This window comes from Mandrillus leucophaeus, unplaced genomic scaffold (genome assembly GCF_000951045.1).
Source record: "Mandrillus leucophaeus isolate KB7577 unplaced genomic scaffold, Mleu.le_1.0 Scaffold289, whole genome shotgun sequence".
Classification (NCBI taxonomy): domain Eukaryota; kingdom Metazoa; phylum Chordata; class Mammalia; order Primates; family Cercopithecidae; genus Mandrillus; species Mandrillus leucophaeus.
Window position 1 is genome coordinate 2,478,327 of NW_012103020.1, and position 23,022 is coordinate 2,501,348.

Genomic DNA, 23,022 nt, shown 5'->3' on the forward strand with positions numbered 1-23,022 from the left:
CTTCTCACTGCATTCAAAACCACATGTAACTATAGCCAAAAATGATATCTAGGATTTCTTTTCTTTTCGTATTTATTTTTTCTTGACACTTGGTTGAGAAAGTTAGAAGGGTTTAAAAATGTTTTGCCTTTTTGACAATTACAAAGTAAATATTTTAATCTTAGCTTACATGTTTAATGCATTTTAAATTTATAATCATAATATAACAATAGTTTATATAATGTGGAAAAAGTCATACATAATATCATTACTTTCTGTAACTACTATTCTGTGTTTTCCTTTACAGTCTTTTGCTATATGCATATTTTTATGTAATTGTAATTGTGTAATTTTGAACTTAGAAATTTTTTTTGGTAATTCAAAGGAACAATATGTATCTTTTACATTAGTTAAAAAAAATCACCTTGTGCTAATGAGAATCCGAAAATGACTATTTTCTGGAGTCATGGTGAATTTTATATTTGTCACACTCAGATGTGATTTAAAATGTTGGTTTATTATGAGTAATAAGAAATAATTTTATCTTTTAATGTTGAGGAAGGCTTACAGTTGTATGTATGTGACACAGTATAAAGTGTAGAATCTTTTTAATTTTGTAAATGTTAGATTTGACTGTATTGCCTTATAAGAAACTCAAAATAAAAAATAAAAATAAGCATTACACAAATTATGAAACTCAAACTGTGTTGTTATAAAAAAATGCAGCTTTAGGATACATTCTACTCACAAAACAGTCACGTGTAAAATGTTTTTATACATGCATTAAAGAAAAAGAAACTCCTTAAAATGAAGTAACTATTTCCTGTTTCATTTTGTTTGAACAGCTTTTGTTGCTCACTACGAGTTGCTTTAAATCTCTGGGAAGGTCTGTTCCGAATTTACTACTTCTGGATTGGCCAAAGTCTCTTTAAAGTGTGTGCTTTGTTCTCTAAAAAGCTTAGGTCAGTTGAGCAACAAGCTCCTCCTGGTTTTTTTTTTTTTTTTTTTTTTTTTTTGAAAAAAAAAGAGCTGAGTAATGCTGGAGCCTTCTCATGTGGCTGATGCAAACCTGGAGAATTTGCATCATCATTTAGCTGTAGTAAGTTGGTGTGACAGGCAGGCGCTTAAATACAAGCCCATGAGGAAGCTGAGCTGGTTTGTAATGATAGGGCGGCAGCAGCAGCAGCAGCAGCGGTAGAACGAGGAGGTGGAGAACTGGGAGCACGATGCATACACAGGTGTTTCTGATTAGTAATTAGCCGCTGTGAAGGATAAAGCACACCTTTGGGTTTTTACCTGTGAACACTATAGGGCTGAGAAAGACAGTCTGAAAGCAAAGAAAGCAAAGAGGAAGACCTCGATCAGTAACACCAAGAGACACCAAAGTTGAAAGTTTTGTTTTCTTTCCCTCTGTTTTATTTTTCCCCCGTGTGCCCCTACTATGGTCAGAAAGCCTGTTGTGTCCACCATCTCCAAAGGAGGTTACCTGCAGGGAAATGTTAACAGGAGGCTGCCTTCCCTGGGCAACAAGGAGCCACCTGGGCAGGAGAAAGTGCAGCTGAAGAGGAAAGTCACTTTACTGAGGGGAATCTCCATTATCATTGGCACCATCATTGGAGCAGGAATCTTCATCTCTCCTAAGGGCGTGCTCCAGAACACAGGCAGCGTGGGCATGTCTCTGACCATCTGGACGGTGTGTGGGGTCCTGTCACTATTTGGTGAGTGCAACTTTTTCTCTGGGGGGGAGGGGGCGTGGCTGTGGGACTGGAAAGCTTGCTTTCTGGGAAAGCAAATGGTAATTTTTGAGGAGTGAATGGATGGCAAAGGCCACACCACATTTTTAAAATTTTTGTTCAGGTACGTGAACTACCCAGACGCAGAATCCACTGTTGGTGTGATCTGGAACGCCCTCAAATTGTTTCCTACAGGCTGTACTTTCTTTTCCTGACTAAGACAGGCTATTTTCTGACTTTTCCCTGTGGGATGAGAGCAAAGACTAACTTTCATGACCCCGTAAAAAACATGCACACTTTCTATGCCGGGCAGTTGTGCTTAGCTTGGGCACTCTGGCAGCTGGCATGTTGAATGAAACACCTGTGAAGTGGAACCTGGCATGGCCTATTTAGACATAGAACGAAGTGTTCAGCAGAAGCCTTACTGACTTTTTATTAGCCTAACAAATGGGTGGCAGTCTTTTTAAAAATATTTTTTAAGTTCATATGCTTGTCACCTCTTAATATCCTTTCAAAAGTCCTTGGCATGAGAGAGAAATGTATGATGGCGCATAACTCAATCCCTATCATAATGGGGCATATTGCAATGGCCTGAGCAAATTTCAAATTACTTTTCAACCTTTCATCTCTTCTCAATACCCATACACTTTTGCAATGTAAGTTTTAAAACTTCAGTTGGGTGTTAGTTTTCTGTGCTTGCCCAGATCTGTTTTTATCATTTATATTTCACTTATTCTCCAGGGACACAGATAATTTGTCCACCTGTTCACTGAATTAATCCTAAGGGAACTGGTAGAAGTATAATTATGAATTTTTCTTCAAAATTTATGTCTCTTCTGTTGATTTGAGAATTAATAATAAAGAGATAAATAAATACCCCTTATGAAATAGGCAAATTACTAGAGCGCTACCTGAGTTTGTTGTAAAGATGATAGAAACTGGTGAACTGTCAAACATTAAATTTGATTTATGCTATGAAGATTTGTTTACTCTTCTTGGGAAAGATTCTATACTTTAAAGTTGCTCTTTGTCTTAACTCTAGGACTAACACTAACAAGTACTAAGTAACTCTAGGACTAACTAACAAGTACTAACTCTTGTTCCCATGTGTACCAATCCATTCATTCTTTCCACTCAGGCCTTGTGATGTTTTAAATCGTTGGTTTGACGCTCATCTAGATAACTCAAATTCCTTTTTTTTTTTTTTTTTTTTTTTTTTTGAGATGGAGTCTCGCTCTGTTGCTGAGGCTGGAGTGCAGTGGTGTGATCTCGGCTCACTGCAGCCTCCGTCTCCCAGGTTCAAGCAATTCTCCTGCCTCAGCCTCTTGAGTAGCTGGTACTAGAGGTGTGTGCCACCACGTTTGGCAAATTTTTTGTATTTTTGTAGAGATGGGGTTTCACTGTGTTAGCCAGGTTGGTCTCAATCTCCTGACCTCATGATCCATCTGCCTCAGTCTCCCAAAGTGCTGGAATTACAGGCATGAGCAGTGACACCGCTCCTAGTCCTCAAATTCCATTTTTAGGAAGAAGTTATTTATTTATTTTAAATAAAACTTGTTAAAACAAGGTCATAGTATAGAAAGATTTATAGAGGAATTATTTGGGGTTTTTAGAAAGAGTTTGTGGTATTATTTATATGACTAACTTGTGCTTTATTAAATATTCAGTAACATTTGTGTATCATTATTTCCCAGTATTACTTCCCATCTTTATAAAATAATTTGGAGTAATACCATTATGAGACACTCTAATAGTACCCTTAGCCACTATTAACTTTAAAATAGCTCTGGTGTATGCACTTGTAGATAAAGAGAAACCTAATTGTTGATCATCTTAAATGACTTTGTGCACCTCAGTCTTTAAATCTTCTTACAGCACTTTATATATTCAGAATAAATCAATATCTAATCAGAAAAACCACAACCAGTTTACTGGACTTTGCATACTTATGTACATGCAGCTTCCACTATGGGATTCAATTTTTGCACATAATAAAATATTATTCAGATGTAATAAAGTATATCAGTATGAGTATTGAACTAGTTAAAGTGATGTTGACTTGCACTATGAAAATATGCTTATGCATAAGTATTACATATCTTAAGCAGAAGCTCAAGAACAATAAAAAGAGAGAAACAGCTAAGGAGACTAGCTAACATTACACTTGAGCTGGTGTTCTTTGATTAATAATTGAAGGGAGTGTGCTTCTTGTATTAATCTACTTATCTTTATTTGCATTGCATTTGTCACTTAAGTTACCAGAAGCTTCTGGACAGGAGTGCCTCTCTAACAGTAAGCAAAGCAAAATGTAAAGAAAAAATAATCCTTCTTTTTAAAAAGACACTAGAACTCTGGGATCAACTGTAAAGAATCTGTACATTTGGTTTAATACATATATATAGTTTTTTTTTAAGTGAAGGGTCAATACATGGATTTTTACATCTTGTTTTGAACTTTTTTCATCTGGGCAAAATGGTTATGAAGCTTTAGACCTTTAAATGAAAATCATTCCCCCAGAACTCAGTGTAAACCTAGGGCAACCATCCTGGAGTTTCAGCAAAGCATACAGAGGTCTAGGTATTGATTCTCTGACAATAAATTCTGAGGTACTTAAGACTCTTTCCAATAACATTTTATATTGGATCCTTTTCTGGACAGCCTACCAACATGGCGAATGTTCCCCCATGGAGAGTGAGTTGCAACTCGTTATAATTAGTTATAGGTAGATGAAATATATAAGTGTTCCCCACATATCAGTCTGCAGACTAGTTACTTCGGAATTATTTGTGCAAATTTTAAAATGATAGAGATTCTTGAATTTCTCTTGTGGACAATCTACACTCTCTTGATTAGAGTCTGTTTTTCATTTGAGTGTTTTCGAATTAAAAATTATTCCCAGACCAAGCATGGTGGCTCATGCCCATGATCTCAGCACTTTGGGAGTCTGAGGCAGACAGAACCCTTGAGCCCAGGAGTTCCAGACCAGCCTGGGCAACATGGCGAAACCCTGTCTCTACAAAAAATACACAAAAATTTAGCTGGGCATGGTGGTGCACGCCTGTGGCCCCAGCTATTCGGGAGGCTGAGGTGGAAGGATCACTTGAGCTCAGAATGTGGAGTCTGCAGTGAGGCGAGATTGTGCCACTGCACTCTAGCCTAGGTGACAGAGCAATACCCTCTCTCAAAAACAAAACAAAACAATTATTCCTAGGTGACTTTGATGTCATGACAAGTTTAGAAATCAGATATAAAATATGTAACACTAAGATTTCACTGAATATCCAAATTATATTTATGTTGGACAGTTCTGTCTAAATTATTATTAATCAGTAATACTTCTCTACACTTTTATTCTCAGATGTAGCTTGGAAAAAAGTCGTGTTCTTACATTTGAGCACTTGGCAGTACAGATAGAACTTTTCACATAATGACAGGATATGTTTTTTATTTTCTTGTTAATTACTCAAATTAATAAGTATAGCTATATTTCATGTGATGCTTGCCATGTGTCAGGCCGTGTACTCTCCTAGGTACCCACTGCCACATCTATACACATAATTCCCTTATGAGGTAGAAACTGAGATCTCCATTTCACAGAGAGTGAAACTGAGGTTTTGTGGAATTGCATATTTGTCCAATTTTATGTGAATTGTATCGTTAAATATTAAAAATTTAGCTTATAGTTAATTCGATCTGAAGTACACAAATATAAATTATAGCACCTCATTTAAAAAGTATATTCTGGGCTGGGTGCAGTGGCTCACGCCTGTAATACCAGCACTTTGGGAGGCCTAGGCGAGCAGATCACCTGAGGTTGGGAGTTCGAGACCAGCCCGGCCAACATGGAGAAACCTGGTCTCTACTAAAAATACAAAAAATTAGCCGGGCGTGCTGGCAGGCGCCTGTAATCCCAACTACTTGGGAGGCTGAGGCAGGAGAATAGCTTGAACCCTGGAGGCAGAGGTTGCAGTGAGCAGAGATCGTGCCACTGCACTCCAGTCTGGGGGAGAGAGTGAGACTCTGTCTCAAAAAAAAAAAAAAAAGTATATTCTGGCTGGGTGCAAGGGCTCACGCCTGTAATCCCAACACTTTGGGAGGCCGAGGTGGATGGATCATCTGAGATCAGGAGTTCAAGACCAGCCTGGCCAACGTAGTGAAACCCCATCTTTACTAAAAATACGAAAATTAGCTGGGCGTGGTGGTGGCCACCTGTAATCCCAGCTACTCGGGACCCTGAGGCAGGAGAACTGCTTGAACCTGGGAGGCGGAGGTTGCAGTGAGCTGAGAGCGCCATTGCACTCTAGCCTGGGTGACGAGAAACTCTATCTCAAAAAAAAAAAAGAACAAAAAACCCAGAGTGTACACTTCAAAAAACATTCAATATAGCCTTTTATAGAAACAGAAGGAGTCAGAATTCATTTTGTTGACAAAATATATCCTACAAATTAAATGAAATCTTGCAAGGCATAGAGTCCATAGTTTTCTAAAGAGTGGATACAGCTTATTTATTTCGATTTTCCACGGAAACATAATTTATTAAAAGGGTTCTCAAAAAATAATTCAAAAAAAAGTTAAAAGCTAACTCAAACATTTGGACTAACACCTTGTCTCGGAGTGAGGTTGTGTTCTTCTAAAAATAGGTCGATATTATTGACATCTCTCTTCTCTTTTTCCCCTATTTCCAGGTTTTCATCTCAAAATTCTGGAACACATGATATTGTTGTAGACACGTGTCTTTGTCATTTCAAGTAAAATTATAGTGTTCAAATAGAGTGAACTAAATCTCAGCTGTGAGGATGTTAGAAGAGGAACTTGGCGGGTCTTAGCAATTAGATGACGGTTATTTGTCTTGAATAAGGATGCTATTCAGACCAAAGGAGATAGTTACATCTCAGGCAGCATATAAACATTATTGTATCCATTTTAATGCTAGGTGTCTTGAAAATGTGTTAAATTGGTACCATTTTGTGACAAATATTTCACAGGAGCCTTGTCTTATGCTGAATTGGGAACAAGTATAAAGAAATCCGGAGGTCATTACACGTATATTTTGGAAGTCTTTGGTCCATTACCAGCTTTTGTACGAGTCTGGGTAGAACTCCTCATAATACGGTAAGAACATAGTAGAAAGAATTAAGAAAAAATAAACCAATTCATTCTTATGAATCACCTTGATTATTTTTAACTGGTTAAACATATGCATGTCATGTGACTACGTGTAAACATGTCTACCTCAGGATATAAAGCTTGTGATAAAATACCTTTCTGGATTAAGATATTTTTAATGCAATTTTGTCACTGACAAGCAGTTCACCAGCAATGCCAAACTATTAAAAGTATCTACCTTTCTTTAACCCTCAGCTATTCTCTTTGACACTTCTAGGAGAAAGATGCTTACCTGAAAGCATATGAACATGAAAATTCACCTGGATACCTTTTGACCAACTAGACAAATTAAATATTATACTAGGAATTGGAATTTTCTCTTATTATAGATTATATCACTAAGGCATTTAATTTTACTTAGTCATTGTGACGAAGACCCTTCTGTGCCTGACAACTTAATTGGTCACCAAGGCTTATACTTTATAAAAAACAGAGTTTGCATGACAGAGTCAAATGACTCATTTCCTTATGTTAAACAAATCAGGAACTACAGTTCCAAACGCCTTTTTTGATTTTATTGTTGTAACAATGTGTTTACATTCTTGCTTGTCTCAGTTTAAAATCAAACTGAATAGTGCCAAGTCACTCTGAATAGCAAATTTCCTTCAACTTTGTGGGAAGCTTATGATGTCATATGAGCATTTCAGAGTGTCAGTTTCTTAAGGCTAATTACTTCTATAAAATGTGATGTGGACATTCTGATTACAGAATTTAATGGATATTACTAGAGAAACTTGCTCTTATCAAACTTACCAAACATACATGATTGAGAGCTCATGTGAGCTTTTATGGCTAAGTGCCAATAAGTGCTAGTTAGTACTGACTTAACACTAATCATGAGTTTTACAGTGTTAGAAGTCTTTTTTTTTAACAGAAAAAATATCTTCAAAGTAGTATATACTTCATGAAGTCTTTTTCATTTTAAACAACTCTGCATTATTTAAAATTGTTATAATGATATGATAATAAGTATTTTTTTCCTTTTCTAAAATTCCTGTATCAGGAATGTACTTTCTGTTCCTTTTTGGTTATCTGAATCTTATCTGCTCTTCAAAGGTCATCTTAAATCCTATCTTTCTCATAATTAATTTCCTGTTTATTCTAATTTGTTATTTCTTTCATCTCTAAATTCTTCTGAAAATGCTATCTCTGCTTCACATTTGACATTGAACATGATACCTTCTATTCTTCCTTAATATTTTAGATGTCTATATTTTGTTTCCCTTTTAAAACTGCCAACCTTTCAAGCATATAAAGATAAGATCTTTTTGTAACCTGTATAGCACTTAGGTCAGTGCCCTTTTTTAGGCATATATTAAATTATTTTTGAATAAGTAATTGAAAGTTTAAAGTTACAATATATTGTGTATAACATACTCAGCATTCAAATACATGTACTCCTTATTTACACTGCTGACCTGTCAGGCTGGTGGGCTTTGGAGCTTACTACAGTTGGACTTGACTCCATCTTCAGCCATGTATTAGTGTGTAACTTTGGCTCATTGCTTGGCATTATGATGAACACGATCATTCCATATAAATATAGCTTATATCTTACGGTAGCACAGATAAAATATTCATCTATTAATTTATTTATTCCACAATCTGCCACTGAATGGTAAATGACAATAAAAAGAGATCTAAAGTGAAATCAGTCATGATTTCTGCTCCCAGGTAGCTGATAATCACTTATTACTTTAATTAAAAAGAAAAAAAAAACTACTTTTCTCTGTGTGTATGTGTGTGTGTGTGTGTGTGTGTGTCTGTGGACAGAGGAAAGTACCTTTGTATTCTAGAAGATTTAAAATATGCTTATGTATCTCTTTGTCATAACATACTGATTTTGCTGAGTTGGCCTTTTAAATATGTAGAATAACAAATATCATGAGGAGGGACAAGATATCTAAGTATTTAAACATTTCTCTTTTTTTACTAATACCCATAGTTCCTAAGTACTTCCCATTAAAATTATACCTTTAGATTAAGTTTGTATTGCCAGAAATAATCTGTAAAACACAGATTTCAAGGAGAGAAATATTACCTATCCGTACACAGCAGGGGTCATTAAACCGAATTTGCGTGTTCACTATATATTTTATATATTTTGGGTTTCTACTATATGTTAGACACTGCGCTAAACACTGGAGATAAAATTGTGGTTAAGATAGATACGATTTTGTACCCTTAGAGCTCCGAGTCAAGTGGGAGGAAATCATTATCAGCTGAGAAATCACATAGGTAAATATAAAATTGCTACTGTGATAAGCACTGTGGAAGACAGGCCAAGGACTTCAGTATGAATATACTCCAAGAGATCTGGCCCAGTCAGAGGTTGGAGAAGCTTTCCCTGGCAAAGGAAAATTGAACCAAGATCTGAAGTTTATAGCATAGTCAATGAGTTGCAGAGGCTGCAGGCAGAGAAGATTCGTATCCTTGTAGTGGGAGGAAGCTAACTGAAGAAGTAAGGAGAGCTTAGACCAGATGGAGCCTTGAATGCAATGTGAAGGAGTTTTGCATTTCCTGAACATATTTTGAAAGCACTAAAATGACATGATCAGATTTTAAATTATACATCAAAAATTGTATAAATGATGGAGAATAGGATAAACAGTTTTGTTTGGGGAAGATGGGAGGGTGTCTAGGAAAAGAAGAAAATCAAAAACCTTATGCTGCTCTCCAGTATCAGCCAGCCAAAGTTGACAACATGTAATGGTGGTTGGTTTTCTGATAATCTATGGATCAGGCATGAATGTTGGGTAACTACGAGAAGAAAGAGAAGCTAAAAAGGAAGTTTGACATAAGAAATTAGATAATTGCCGGGGGGCGCGGTGACTCATAGCTGTAATCCCAGCACTTTGGGAGGCTGAGGCAGGTGGATCACCAGGTCAGGAGTTCAAGACCAGCCTGACCAATATGGTGAGACGGGGTCAAAATTAGCCAGGCATGGTGGCTTGTGCCTGTAATCCCAGCTACTCAGGAGGCTGAGGCAGGAGAATTGCTTGAACCCGGGAGGCGGAGGTTGCAGTGAGCTGAGATCGTGCCACTACACTCCAGTCTAGGCAACAGAGTAAGACTCCATTTCAGAAAAAAAAAAAAAAAAGAAATTAGATAATTGTACAGACTTGCATGTTTATGGAAAAAATATGCATTCATATATACATACATCTAAAATGAAAAGGTCTGTGCAATTTTCTCATAAAAATATTTGAAGAATTAAAATAGAAAGATGTATTACCTATATTTCTATATACTTGAATTTATTTCATATTCTTGTCCCATTTATATTTACTTAATTGTATAAGATTATAATAAATATATTATTTTTAAATTTATACTTTATATCTGATTGTTACTATAGGAGTAAGAATAATCACTTGACTTTGAGTTTTTGTCTGTACAGAAAAAATAAGAGTAAAACAACATCAAGTATTTAGGCATGTATTTCCAGAGAATACTTAATACTAATTTTTTAGGTTGAGTATTGTGTTCATTCTTTAGACTATGCCTTGACACATTAGATCTGTACGGCATTAACTAATTCATAATATGGCTGATGTTTATTTACTGACTTTTTGAGAAAGAAGATGGCTTCCTGTAAGCCTAGCTCTGTCAAGATCTCATGTAATAAGCCAGATTTTGAAGGAAAAGTCAAATATGGGAGAGCAGGGGAAAAGTTGGTAGTACTTACCCTTGTTCCCAAGAATATGTGAATTTTAAAAACTAGCCACCAATGTTATAGGAAATATTTCATTTGGAATGTCTATGACAACCTAATCAAGTATGGAATTCTGAAAACTATAGACTTTCATATTTAACATGTTGCATATGCTAAATACACTCAAGGTAGAAAAATCTAATGAAATTAAATTTAATAAAAATGCTATTTTCCCCTCTGTGGTTAATCTAAATATATACATTTTTTTTTTTAGCCCTGCAGCTACAGCTGTGATATCCCTGGCATTTGGACGCTACATTCTGGAACCATTTTTTATTCAATGTGAAATCCCTGAACTTGCGATCAAGCTCATTACAGCTGTGGGCTTAAGTGAGTATTATAGCTATGTATGTAAAAAAGGAAGAAACAACACAAAAATGATTGAATACAAAGTGTCTTTAGACTTTTTGCATTGTGGGGTTGCCTCTCACATCATGTTCTTCTTGCTTACAGTTCCAAATTTCTGCTGGAAGGATTTGGAGTGACATCCAATATTGTATTCCATGCCAGTTTTATATTTGGCCAATAGATATGATGGCTAATCTTTTTAAATAGTAAAAATCACCTTACTAGTAAAATATTAAGTCGATTATACATGAACAAGACTTTTAAAGAGGAAACCCCAATTATTTTAGAGATTATTTAATTGGAAATTAGCTATATATTGAATTATATCTCATGTGTATTCGTGGAGTTACCTTTATGTAGTGGGTGTGTAAGTTGTGTTTATACATTTTGTAGTGTTAGCAGCTGTCACTCCCAGTGTTATAATGTTAGCTGCCTGTTGTTGGTCATGAAAAGAGTTTTCTTTCAAGATTGATTATTAATAATGTTTTCCAACTAGATTTCTTTATGGTCTCCAAATTGAGAAGTTGTTCATTTTTTATCAATGGGCACAAATATTCATTGATTTAAAAAAGAAACAAAAAGAACATGAACAAAATTACATGAGTGATATGAAGCCGTATATGACTCTAATTCCCCAAAAGATGCCAGGTACCAAATCCTTAAATATGGGAAAGGATAACTTAATTCTGGGTGCCATTTGAATCACTGTCTTAATCAATATGATCACATTTAACCAAGTTTTAGCTACTTATACAGAGAAAGCTACACTAACTGAATTGCATAATCATGGACGAATTTTTAGTTTGTGTGGCTAAGATGTTTCAGTGGGACAATGCCTGAGATATTGCCTGTAATTTACTTATTGCCTGTAATTCATTTATTTTTTTAATTAAAATTTAAAAAATAGATTTAGTGGGCACAATGCAGTTGTGTTACATGGATATATTGTGTAGTGGTGGAGTCTGGGCTTTTAGTGTAACCATCACCCAAATAGTGTACATTGTAGAAATTAGGTAATTTTCATCCCTCATCCTCCTCCTACCCTCTCATCTCTCTGAGTCTCCAATGTCTATTATTATACACTCTATGTCTATGTGTATACATTATTTAGCTCCCACTTATAAGTGAGAACATATGGTATTTGACTTTCTTTTTCTTTAATTCCACTTAAAATAGTGACTTCCAGTTCCATCCATGTTACTTGCAGCAAAGGCATTATTTTATTTAATTTATTAAGAACACAATAAAAATGGTAGCTATTTATACTTTTAGTAAAACATCATTTGAAGTTCCATGAGACTAGAGACCTATTCATTGCTGCATTTCCAGCCCCTCATTTAGCTCCTAGCATGTTGTTGGTGCTCAATAAGTATTTGTTGACTTGATTTTCTGAGAAGTCTAAGAATTTTTTTCTCCAGCAGAAAAGTCTATCGTCTGTTTACTTGTTAAACTTGGAGGATTAGACATCTTCGATATATTTCCAGGCAGTGGGAAAATGATAAAAATGCAATAGAGTGTGCTTCGTCTTATGTTCAGATCTAGCAGTCTAAGTTTTTGTGGGTTGAACCATTTTAGCATAGTGGTTACAGTTTAGGCTTTGGAGTCGAACAAGCTGGAATTGAAACTTGGTGTTATAATTCTTAGTGTTGTGATCTTGTGCTAAGTTTCAAACCTGTTTAAGCCCCAATTTTATTTCACAGGAAAATGCCTGTGAAAAAATAATCTATTAGTATCTTGAATGGCTGAAGGAAGATGAAACTAAGCCAGATTTTTTTGTTTAGGTCAGATTCTTTTTCATTATATTTTCTTTTTTCTTTCTTTAGCTTTTATTTTGAGTTCAGGGGTACATGCGCAGTTTGTGACATAGGTAAACTCATGTCATGGGGCTTTGTGGTACAGATTGTCTCGTCACCCAGGTTCTAAACCTAGCACCCAAGTTATTTTTTTCTGATTCTCTCCCTCCTTCCAAACACCCTCAAGTAGGCCCAGTGACTGTTGTTTCCCTTTGTGTTCATGATTTGTCATCATTTAGCTCCATTTTGTACATGAAAACATGCAGCATTTGGTTTTCTGTTCCTGTGTTAGTTTGCTAAGAATAATGACCTCTAGCTCCATCCATCTTCCTGCAAAAGACATGATCAAAGTCAGATTTTTAAGACCATTAACGGAGTGCCTTGTCTATAGAATGTTCTTGATAAGTCCACTGTTCCACTAAGGGATTGGACTAACAGCCATTGTTATATTCACCATTTTCTTGTTCCTCAAATGACTGAGGCAGAATCATATCACAAATATTATTTTTAAAAAAGAGAAGAGCAGGGGTGGCATTTTTGAGAGCTCTGTAAATTAATAATAATAGTTATCAATTAAAAGCCATAACCAGAAGACTAAGTAGATTGCATGTAAACATTTATAAATTCACAAACTTTACTCACTTTGGAGTTAAAATTACATTAATAATAATGCTATATTTATGTTTTTATAAGTCTAGATAACTCTCTTCTTGTTTATCCCAATTTAATTAAACATTTTAAAGGGAAAATTAGTATTTCAGAGGATTAAATAAAAACTGCTCAAACTAAACTTTAAAACAGTTCTAGGAAAGGATAACCATGTTGGGATTTACAAAACCTCTGTAGTAGACATTGGTGATGGAATAGTTAACAAGGAGCCTGAATAAATCTTAGATGAACCCAGACGTTTCCTTCTATTTTTGCCATGAGTTATTACATTCATTTTTAAATTTTGATGTTCCTTTTGCAAGCTTGAAATTCTGAGAAAGAAATGTATTTCCATAATCAGCAACAATTAAAAAGAAAACTGGATATCCTTATGATTCAGTGGTAGGTAATGTAAATCGATGCCCTAATTGGGAAAGTCAAACTGTCTTTAAGAAAAATTTAGCTTTAATGGAGCAACAGGGGGTGGAGATGGAGATAGAGAAAGAGAAATTTGTCTAGGGGCAAATCTCTCACATCCTGCTTTCTTCAAAGTGAGTCTAGGTGATTTTCTACCTGTTAGGGGTGGAAGGTTACCAAGATGTAGAAAATAGAGTTTAATTGCATGAATTGCTCCCCTGTGAACCTTGGGGAAGGAAACAGTTTGTGGTCATTTGAAATCTCTAGTTAAGCATAGAAAAAGGGCAAACATGAAGGGTCTTGCTACATCATAGAAAAAAAGAATATCAAATTTTGTGAAATGTTAGCCAACCATTTGAGAGAGGATAATGGGATAAGGGTGGGGGGTTAAGTAAATACTAATTCACCCCCATTTTTTTAAGTACTGTATTTCATTTCTGTCACATTTAATGAAGATAAAAAAGCTTTTGCTTATACAAATTTTATCCATTCCAGTAAACATGTTAAGTGCATGGAAGTTTATATGGAATATCTTATAGATTCACATTTGGCTGCTCTCTTATAGCCCAATATTGTAATTACTTTCTTTCTTTCTTTTTTTTTTTTTTTTTTTGAGACAGAGTCCCCCTTTGTCACCCAGGTTGGAGTGTAGTGGCATGATCTTGGCTCACTGCAAGCTCCTCCTCCCAGGTTCACGCCATTCTCCTGCCTCAGCCTCCTGAGTAGCTGGGACCACAGGCGCCCGCCACCACGCCCGGCTAATTTTTTTGCATTTTTAGTAGAGACGGAGTTTCACCATGTTAGCCAGAATGGTCTCGATCTCCCGACCTCATGATCCGCCCGCCTTGGCCTCGCAAAGTGCTAGGATTACAGGCGTGAGCCACCGCACCCGACCTGTAATTACTTTCTTTACCTTCTGTAGAAGTTCATGAATTTTCACTGCTTTTATAGATTCAATAAGCATTGAAGTGTGCTCAATATTTAAAATATTTATCTGTTCTGTTTTCCTGAAATTGAACCCTTTATAATGATACACTTGAATATCAGAATATTATGATAAAAATATTCTCCTTAAGATATGAGATCTAGTCCCAGATCCATCCCTAACACCATCAATTGTTGAATGCCAATTTCCTTGCTAATTTATTTTATCTATACAAAATAAAGATGAGTTAAGAGCCCCATCCTAATTCTCAAACTTTTGAAAGTAATTGGGAGGAACAAACAAAAATAACATTTTTGATTGTATTGTGAAAAAAGTTAGCCAGTTCTACAAATGTATTACTTTATATTCTTTTTGAAATCTATATTTTCCTGGCACCATTAAATTACATAAAAGAAAATCTAGGACTATTTCTGTGTTAACACTTCAAATATAGCATATGAAGTGGCTCTGTTTACATCTTTGAAGTCTGGCTATACCTACCTCTTTTCTACCATAAGTAAATTACCAGCACCACCAATTTTTAGGTAAATATACATAGTATTAAAATATTAAAGTACTGCAGAACAACTATCATATACTTTCGGAGGATGACAAGTAAAATGTAGAAACAAAGGGTCCTGAAATCCCAGCTAACATAAATATGAAATTTTGCAGAGAGAAAGAGCCATCGTGAGTTTAAAAGAACTAGGTACACTAATGGAATCATGTATGTCTTTTGAACTACTTCCTCATTGTTACCTGGGAACTAATTAAAAGTGTGGGCTCCAGAGTTAGATTACCTGGGCTCCAGACTCACCTTCACTGTTACTACCTATGCAAACATAAGCAAGTTAAATAATATCTTGAGTCTCAGCTGCTCATCTGAAAAATAAGGTCGATAAAATGACTATGTCATAGAGATATGAGGATTAAATAACATTATTCATGTAAAGTGTTTGTAGAATGTCTGCCATGAAATAATAGTTTATATTTATATATTGCTTAACATTTTTATTCCCAATAGTGAGATCCTAGATATAAACTGTCACTCTGCTTTTTAAAGTGTTTGTTGCTACATATCTTCTCTAAAATTAATGCATCCAGGAGACGAATGCTAATAAAAAGATAAAAGGAATCCAGGCAGCCATTACAAAACAGCAGTGAAACAACCCGCTTTATCTCAACGTGTAACATACCTACACAGTATCCATATATTTTATCAGTTTAGCACAAAGTACTCAGAATTCAGAAGCCAAGAAGAACCTGAACCTGGGAGAAAACCCAATATATCCAGACTCTGTAATCTCACTCTTCAAAACCCAAAGATAGACTTGAATTACACAGTGCAGAGAGAACTACTTGCCAGTCCTTAACTCACAGCTTTAGTCCTTAACATTCCCCTAAACATCCTCTTCAAATATAGCTTCCTTCAAATATGTATTTCTTATCTCCAGGATTTATAGATATAGCTTCCATTGCCACATTTCAGTTCTTAGGAAACTGCATCATAAATAAGTAAATAAAAACTATATGTCCCTGTATTTTTATCCTGGTAAAATTTAAGGCGAGCACACAAAAAATGCCCAAACTGATATAATTATTTCCTCATGTGTGAAATTAGCAAATTGTTATTCAAAGGAAGTAAAACTAGGACTAGAGAACTGGCTCAGATTTCTTTCATTATTGCAGTTTGGGCAGGTAGTATTTTTTAAAACTACATATTATTTGTTTCAGAAACTCAGAAAGCTCTTGCGTTTAGTGAATCCCAAATCCCTTTTCGATATTGTTGGATAAGCAACATATATAGACATAAATTTCACTGTAAAGACACATGATGAAACAGCAGTTATAGCCACTGGAGAAGCTTCACTGTGCCTCTCACTGGCTGCCTTGTTACTTGTTAAGCTGTGCCTTCAGGGTAGTACAGGTGCATCTCAGCTGGAATTTGGTGTACCAAATAATGAGTACAGTGTCTGGATGCTCAGATAAAGCAGGGCTTTGAGAACTCTTTGAAAAAAATTCATCTTTTTTTTTTCTTAAAAATTTTATTGAGGTATAATTGACATACAATAAGCCATACATGCTTTAAATGTACAGTTTGATAAAGTGTGATGTATGTATTCCCTTGTGAAACTATCACCACAATCAAGTACCCAACAATGGGATTGCTGGATCATATGACAGATTTATTTTTAGTTGTTTAAGGCACTTCCATACTGTTTTCTATAGTGGCTATAGTAATTTACATTCCCACCAGCAGTGTACTAGCATCTTAATGAGAATTTTTGTTAAGCTATCTGAGAGGAAAGCAGGATGAGATGATCAATTCATAGTATCTGTTGAATTATGTCTTCCATTTGCCTAAGAAAACTTTACAAAATGTTTTTTAAAATCCCAAATACCCAGGGTTTTTTTTTTTTTTTTTAAATATTTCAATAGGCATTAGGTACTTACACTCTTTATGAAAGTAACAAAACCTCTTTCTTATTTTCAAACATATAGATGGCTAGTTGTTCCAAAAATAAGAATGCCTCACTCTCTCTCCTTCCTTCCTCCTTGCCTGACTCTTTTTCTTTTTATCTTTCTCCTTTCCTCTCCTTTCTTTTTCTCTCTTTCTCTCTATATAACAGTTCTTTTCTACTGCGGAAAGAACTTTCATAAATACAGACTGCTTTGGGTTTTAGGAGCCCTATTTGAAAGAAAACACTGCCCTTTTGTTGCTGGTGGCCACATGAGACAGTTTTTTCACTTTTACACCAACGTTGAATCTCCTTAATTAAAACAATAGTCATTATCGTATAATGACTCATCGCACAGTCATTTGCCTAGAAAAGGAAAGGAACCACTGGATGATGGAGTGGGGAGCAGAGTTACACTAACATTTTCCATATATAAGTGCCTTATGTTGGGGAGACATAAATAATTTTATTTTTGTGATTCCTCTGATAAAATAATGCACTTTGTGATTGATGACAGACCTGTCTATCCCTTCATGTTTTCACCTTCCAGCACAGATGAAATACGCCCCCTTAGATGCCCCTGTAGCTTATTCAGGGGTTTGGCCTTTTTGGTCATTCTCATAATTACTCCTTTGAAATATTTCTTCATTAGTAACCCCCTATTTCACTTGGTATGGGATCTTCTGGTCCCTTATTTTTCCCATCTTGGAGTTTTTTCCAAAAACAAAATGTATTTTATTGCTTCATTTACTTTTTAAAATTTTCAGCTTTATTGAGGTACATATGACAAATAAAATTGTAATTTTAAGGTGTACAATGTAATGATTTTATTTATATATATATTGTGAAATGATTATCACAATCAAGTGAGTTAACACATCTATCATATCATTTAGTTACCCCTCTTTTTTTGTTTTGTTTTGTGGTGAGAACATTTAAGTATATTTCAAATATACAATTCAGTATTTGAAACTATAGTCACCAAAAAGGTATATATTCATTATAAAATTTATTAAACTATTCCTAAAAATAAATTTAAAAAACTGAAAATTATTTAGTATTCCTATAAACACCTGCTGTTGATGTTTTGGTAAATATGTTTCCAGATCTTTCTATTACTCCTTCCTTCCTTCCTTCCTTCCTTCCTTCCTTCCTTCCTTCCTTCCTCCCTCCCTCCCTCCCTCCCTCCCTCTCTTCCTCCCTTCCTTCCTTTCCTCCTTCCTTCCTCTTTCCATCCATCTCTCTAACTTGCTGTATTGATCAGTAATATGTCATGAATATCCTTTCTTATAATAAATATTTAACTGCCTCATAATTTTAAGTGGCTACATATAAACTATTAAAATGATATACCTTAATTAGCCTTCCTTTAGGAGGTTTAGGCTATTTCCATTTTTTTGCCATTAAAGATTATGTGTTGCTAACATTTGCATTGATTGTTAAATTCTGAAGTGAGCTAGTAACTATATTAGGCAATGAAAACTGTGAGGCGGACTCATTACTATACATAAGAAAACTTCCAATTGCAATTTGAATAATAAGAATTCTGTAGGAGTTTTGTTTCTTTGAGAAATATCTTTACATTTTTAATATCTGTTTAGGGAGAATATACCTTTATAAATATAAAGGTTATAGTTAATAACTGTAAATGTCAGGAATAAAGTAATGTTTTGGGTTGTTAAAACTGAGCATAAGGTTGTGGAAAGAGTATAAAGTTGAAATCCACTGTCTAGAATAACCTCAGTCATCCCAGCAGAGTAGGGGAGAAAGGTCTTAGAGCATCACCATTCCCCTTGTGCCTTAGATTTTCTGACTGAGGACCCAGTTCATTCATTCAACAAAAATGTATTAAGCTACCCAGGCCAGGCATGGAGCTGGATGCTAGCAATACAGCGATGAATAACCCTTGCTCTATCCTTGAGGTTTTCATGGTCCACAAGGTGTCGAAGGTGAATAGTTATTGCTGCTTGGGAAATTGTGGATAGCATCAGTAAGAATGAAAAATTCTGCTGGCTTGAACCTAATGTGCATCCTAGACTGGTTAGTCTTTTGCACTCATCACTTAGAATATTGTGCTCAAGCCCTAAAATATATCTTGAAAAACGATTCTTGTACAGTAGGTTGAAAGTCGCCCCTTGACATGCTAATTAGAAAGAAGAAAACCAAAAGAAAAGTGCTGCCTGAGGCTAGTCCTGAGAATGAAAAATAAGATCTGAACCAACTTCTACATGTCTTGCCCTTTCTTGAGTGTGATCCACAGTGGCAGGCATACCGTCATGGAGACAGAAAAGAGTTGCCACATCAAGCTAGAGAGTCAAATTCAGCCATCTGATTGGATGAGGGTTTGGTTAGAAGACATTTTTATAGGATTGTCAGAGTACTACAATATATGCCCATTCTTACATACAAAGAACAAGAGAAGAATTCCTATTGTCCAGAGGTTTTATCCACATTTCTCAAACTTTAATGTGTATAGAAACCAGCTGGAGAACCTGTTGAAATGTAGATTTGTATTCATTAGGTCTGGGGAAGGGCCTGGGATTCTGCATTCCTAAAACAACAATGTCAACACTGCTGCCTCATAGATTGCCCTTTGAGTAACAAGGACCTAAAATGTCTTTGTGCCGTTGAGGATTCACCTTTTGTAACTTCATCTATTTGTTTGCAGCTGTAGTGATGGTCCTAAATAGCATGAGTGTCAGCTGGAGCGCCCGGATCCAGATTTTCTTAACCTTTTGCAAGCTCACAGCAATTCTGATAATTATAGTCCCTGGAGTTATGCAGCTAATTAAAGGTATGGACTGAAGTAAATGCTTTTTAAAATACTTATCTGCTTTTGGTCTTTTTTAACACTAACTTTTGCTTGTACTAGCAGAATCCTTAATTAGTCTCTGCTTGTGGAACTTAAAGTCTATATTGTCATCTAATTGATTTGAACGGCTGCTACATTGTGAGTGAGTTGGTTTTTACAGTTGAATAGCAGAAAGAGGATTAAGACTGGGCCAAGCAACAAAATAAGGCATCAGTGAATTTTCTAGGTGTAATGGTTTGAAGTGAAAACTCAAAGTGGAAAAAAAAAACCTGCCATTTAGTTTTAATTACAGATAAATATGTCTTTTTTTTTTTTTTACTTTAAAATTGTCTAATAATAGTAATAAAAATCAAAGAGAAAAGGTATCTGGAAAATAATAAAAGATGATCAATAATTCTTTGACTTTCTGGTTATTATTCTTTTTAAATTGAGAATGGTATCCTCAAAAGAGGAGTCAATATCGGAACAGCATTCCTAAACACCAAAATTATATCACACTAAAATAGTTGTAAAAACTTAATTTTTATTGTTACATTATTTTTAATATAAAATTTGCATTTCTGTGATTACTCGCTTTATAGAGTTTAACATTTAATTTAAAAAAAGAAGTTGAGAGGTGATATTTAGAGTTTTAGTTGTTTTAGGAAAGAAGGCACGTGCAGTTGCTTGAATTCAGTGGAAATTGTTGGAGGACAGAGATTCACATGTGTTATTTAATTAGCAACAGGAATATAGCAGGAAATAAGAAAGTGAGAAGAGATTGTAAAGGAATGACATAACTTGGGCATGTTAAGTATTTAATGTTTACATTGATATTGTCTGTTCCAAGAAAGGGAATTTATAGAGAAATTTAATGATGTTGCAGAAGAATTGAACCAGGCAAAAGGAAATGCCAACTTTTGGTAAAATCATCACTGTTGGTAGAAGCATTAAACAATGACAAACACTGAAAGATCCGCTACTCTGCAGCTGGGAAAGGGAGCTGTTGTTGCCCATTTAATAAGCCTAACGGGAGATTTTAGAGCTCTGCTGGCGGAAATGCTTGTATGAAATCCGGCAACCGCAGCCAATGCAGAATAAACACAATGTAGATTTTGACCGTTAGAGCTTGCTCTGAAGAGAAGACAGGAGCTTGCTCTTCTAATACACCTTGGCCTCCACAGAGCTAGCCTGCTCACTTCTATCTTATTCATTAGGAATGTAGGCACAATAATCTGTTTTGTTAGTGCTTTATTTTTCTGAGCTAACTCTTCAGTCTTCTGTAAGGAGTTTCTTCAGTATTTGAAAAGTGCAGAATCTCTGGGTCATTGGCTGTTCTTTAATACTAGTTTAGATTCCAAAAGATTATATGCTATCCCTTGAAACTAAGATATATTTTCTTTCTTTTTCTTTTTGGTGTAATGTAAGACACTATAGGTAGCATTATAGACTATATTCCTTTTTTACTGGGTATTTATATATGTATATGAGGAAGGGTTTGGTTGCTCAAATGTTACTGTATTACAAACTCCTTGAGAGCAGAGGTCATGATATATCTTGAGGTTTTTTTGGTGGCTACCATACAGAGATATTTTAATCAATAATTATGATATCAATGCTTAATGTGACAGGCTTATTCAGAGATCTCACTCAACAGAGAAATTCCCTGAGAATATTACCACATTTAATGTAAATGTTAACATTTAGAGACCATTGTTAGCAGGTATATTTGCTCGATTACTATAAAATTGTGATTTTCTTTATCTCTCACATGATCGCACATTTTTCACATTAATCTGAAACTCTAGTAAGAGACTTTGTTAATACAGATTGTGCTTTTATTTCTATTCTAATCATATCCTGAAAGTAGTTGTATGTAATGTATTCACTTATGAGGGTTTGTTGAACTTTCCTTTGAATATTGACTTTAATCTTCATGAGACCTCTGTTATATAGCCAAAATATTCCTGAATTCTAGAATCAAAATACCTCTCTTTTGTAATATTCTCAAAATGGCACTTTTGAAGATCTGTGCTTGTGACCCAGTCTTTATAGAATTTGGCTTTTCTTATTGATTATTTGGTGCTGTACTCTTAGAAATAGTGTGCCTTTATGCCAAAGAGACCACAGATTATGATAAAAGAATATTCAACAGATGCTTCTCTCTTAATTACACTACTTATATTTTTCTTCTGGAAGGACACAACGATGTCTTAGTAAAATGGGCATTTCTGAATTTATCGTATCATTTAAAAAGTGAGCTATGTTTGGGAATCATTTACTTTGATGGAAAAATTGTTTAGTATGTAACTCAACATTCTCCACTTTTGGTCTTCATACTCACACATATTATATTTATATATATGTTGTGGCTGGGCAATGAATGCAGGAAAAACTGAGATTTGACTTGGAAGAGAGAGTGCCTCATACACATCATCCGTCTCCTGTCCCCCTTATGTTTATTTACATGAAGTTTTATTTTAAAACAAAGTCTCACTTCCTATTTGGATAATCTCATTTGATATTTTCTTTGGGTAGTAGAAACATTTTTTCCGCTTAAGCTTGAATATTGACTGACTAAAGTGAATCTGAATTTCTGACTTTTAAAACTATTCAAAAGATATAAAAGAAAAAGTTCCATTGTGATTCACAAAATAGAGAAAAAAGTGATGAATAAAAGTGTTCAATTCACATGTTGCTGCAAAATTTATTGAAACCTATTTATTTTAGAATTCTTTATAATATTTTTTCAATATTTCTAGGAAAAAAACATGTCATTCTCTAGGACAGGGTCATAGGGTGAGTGCACTTTCTCTGTAAAGGAAAAGATAGTAAATATTTTCAATTTTTCAAGCTGTATGGTCTCAACTCTGCTATTATATGCTGAAATCAGCCATAGGCAATACTTCATGAATGGGCAGTACTTCATGAATAGGCATTTTTAACTTAGAGATAAAGAAAGCTTTATCTACAAGAAAGGCTTGTGGCTGGACGCGGTGACTCACGCCTGTAAACCTAGCACTTTGGGAGGCTGAGGCGGGCAGATCC

General features: G+C 35.1%; 1 protein-coding gene across 1 annotated transcript in view; it reads left to right on the forward strand.

Annotated features, from left to right (window-relative positions):
* Window positions 1-682: 682 nt before the first annotated feature.
* The window catches only part of SLC7A11 (solute carrier family 7 (anionic amino acid transporter light chain, xc- system), member 11), a 74,818-nt gene continuing 52,478 nt past the window's right edge, over window positions 683-23,022 (forward strand). Inside the window, exons 1-4 of the mRNA XM_011985652.1 lie at window positions 683-1,697; window positions 6,698-6,824; window positions 10,808-10,923; window positions 19,852-19,977. Of these exons, the coding sequence (XP_011841042.1) occupies window positions 1,421-1,697; window positions 6,698-6,824; window positions 10,808-10,923; window positions 19,852-19,977 (646 nt within the window). The 5' untranslated portion in view covers window positions 683-1,420. The remainder of the gene's footprint in view (window positions 1,698-6,697; window positions 6,825-10,807; window positions 10,924-19,851; window positions 19,978-23,022) is intronic.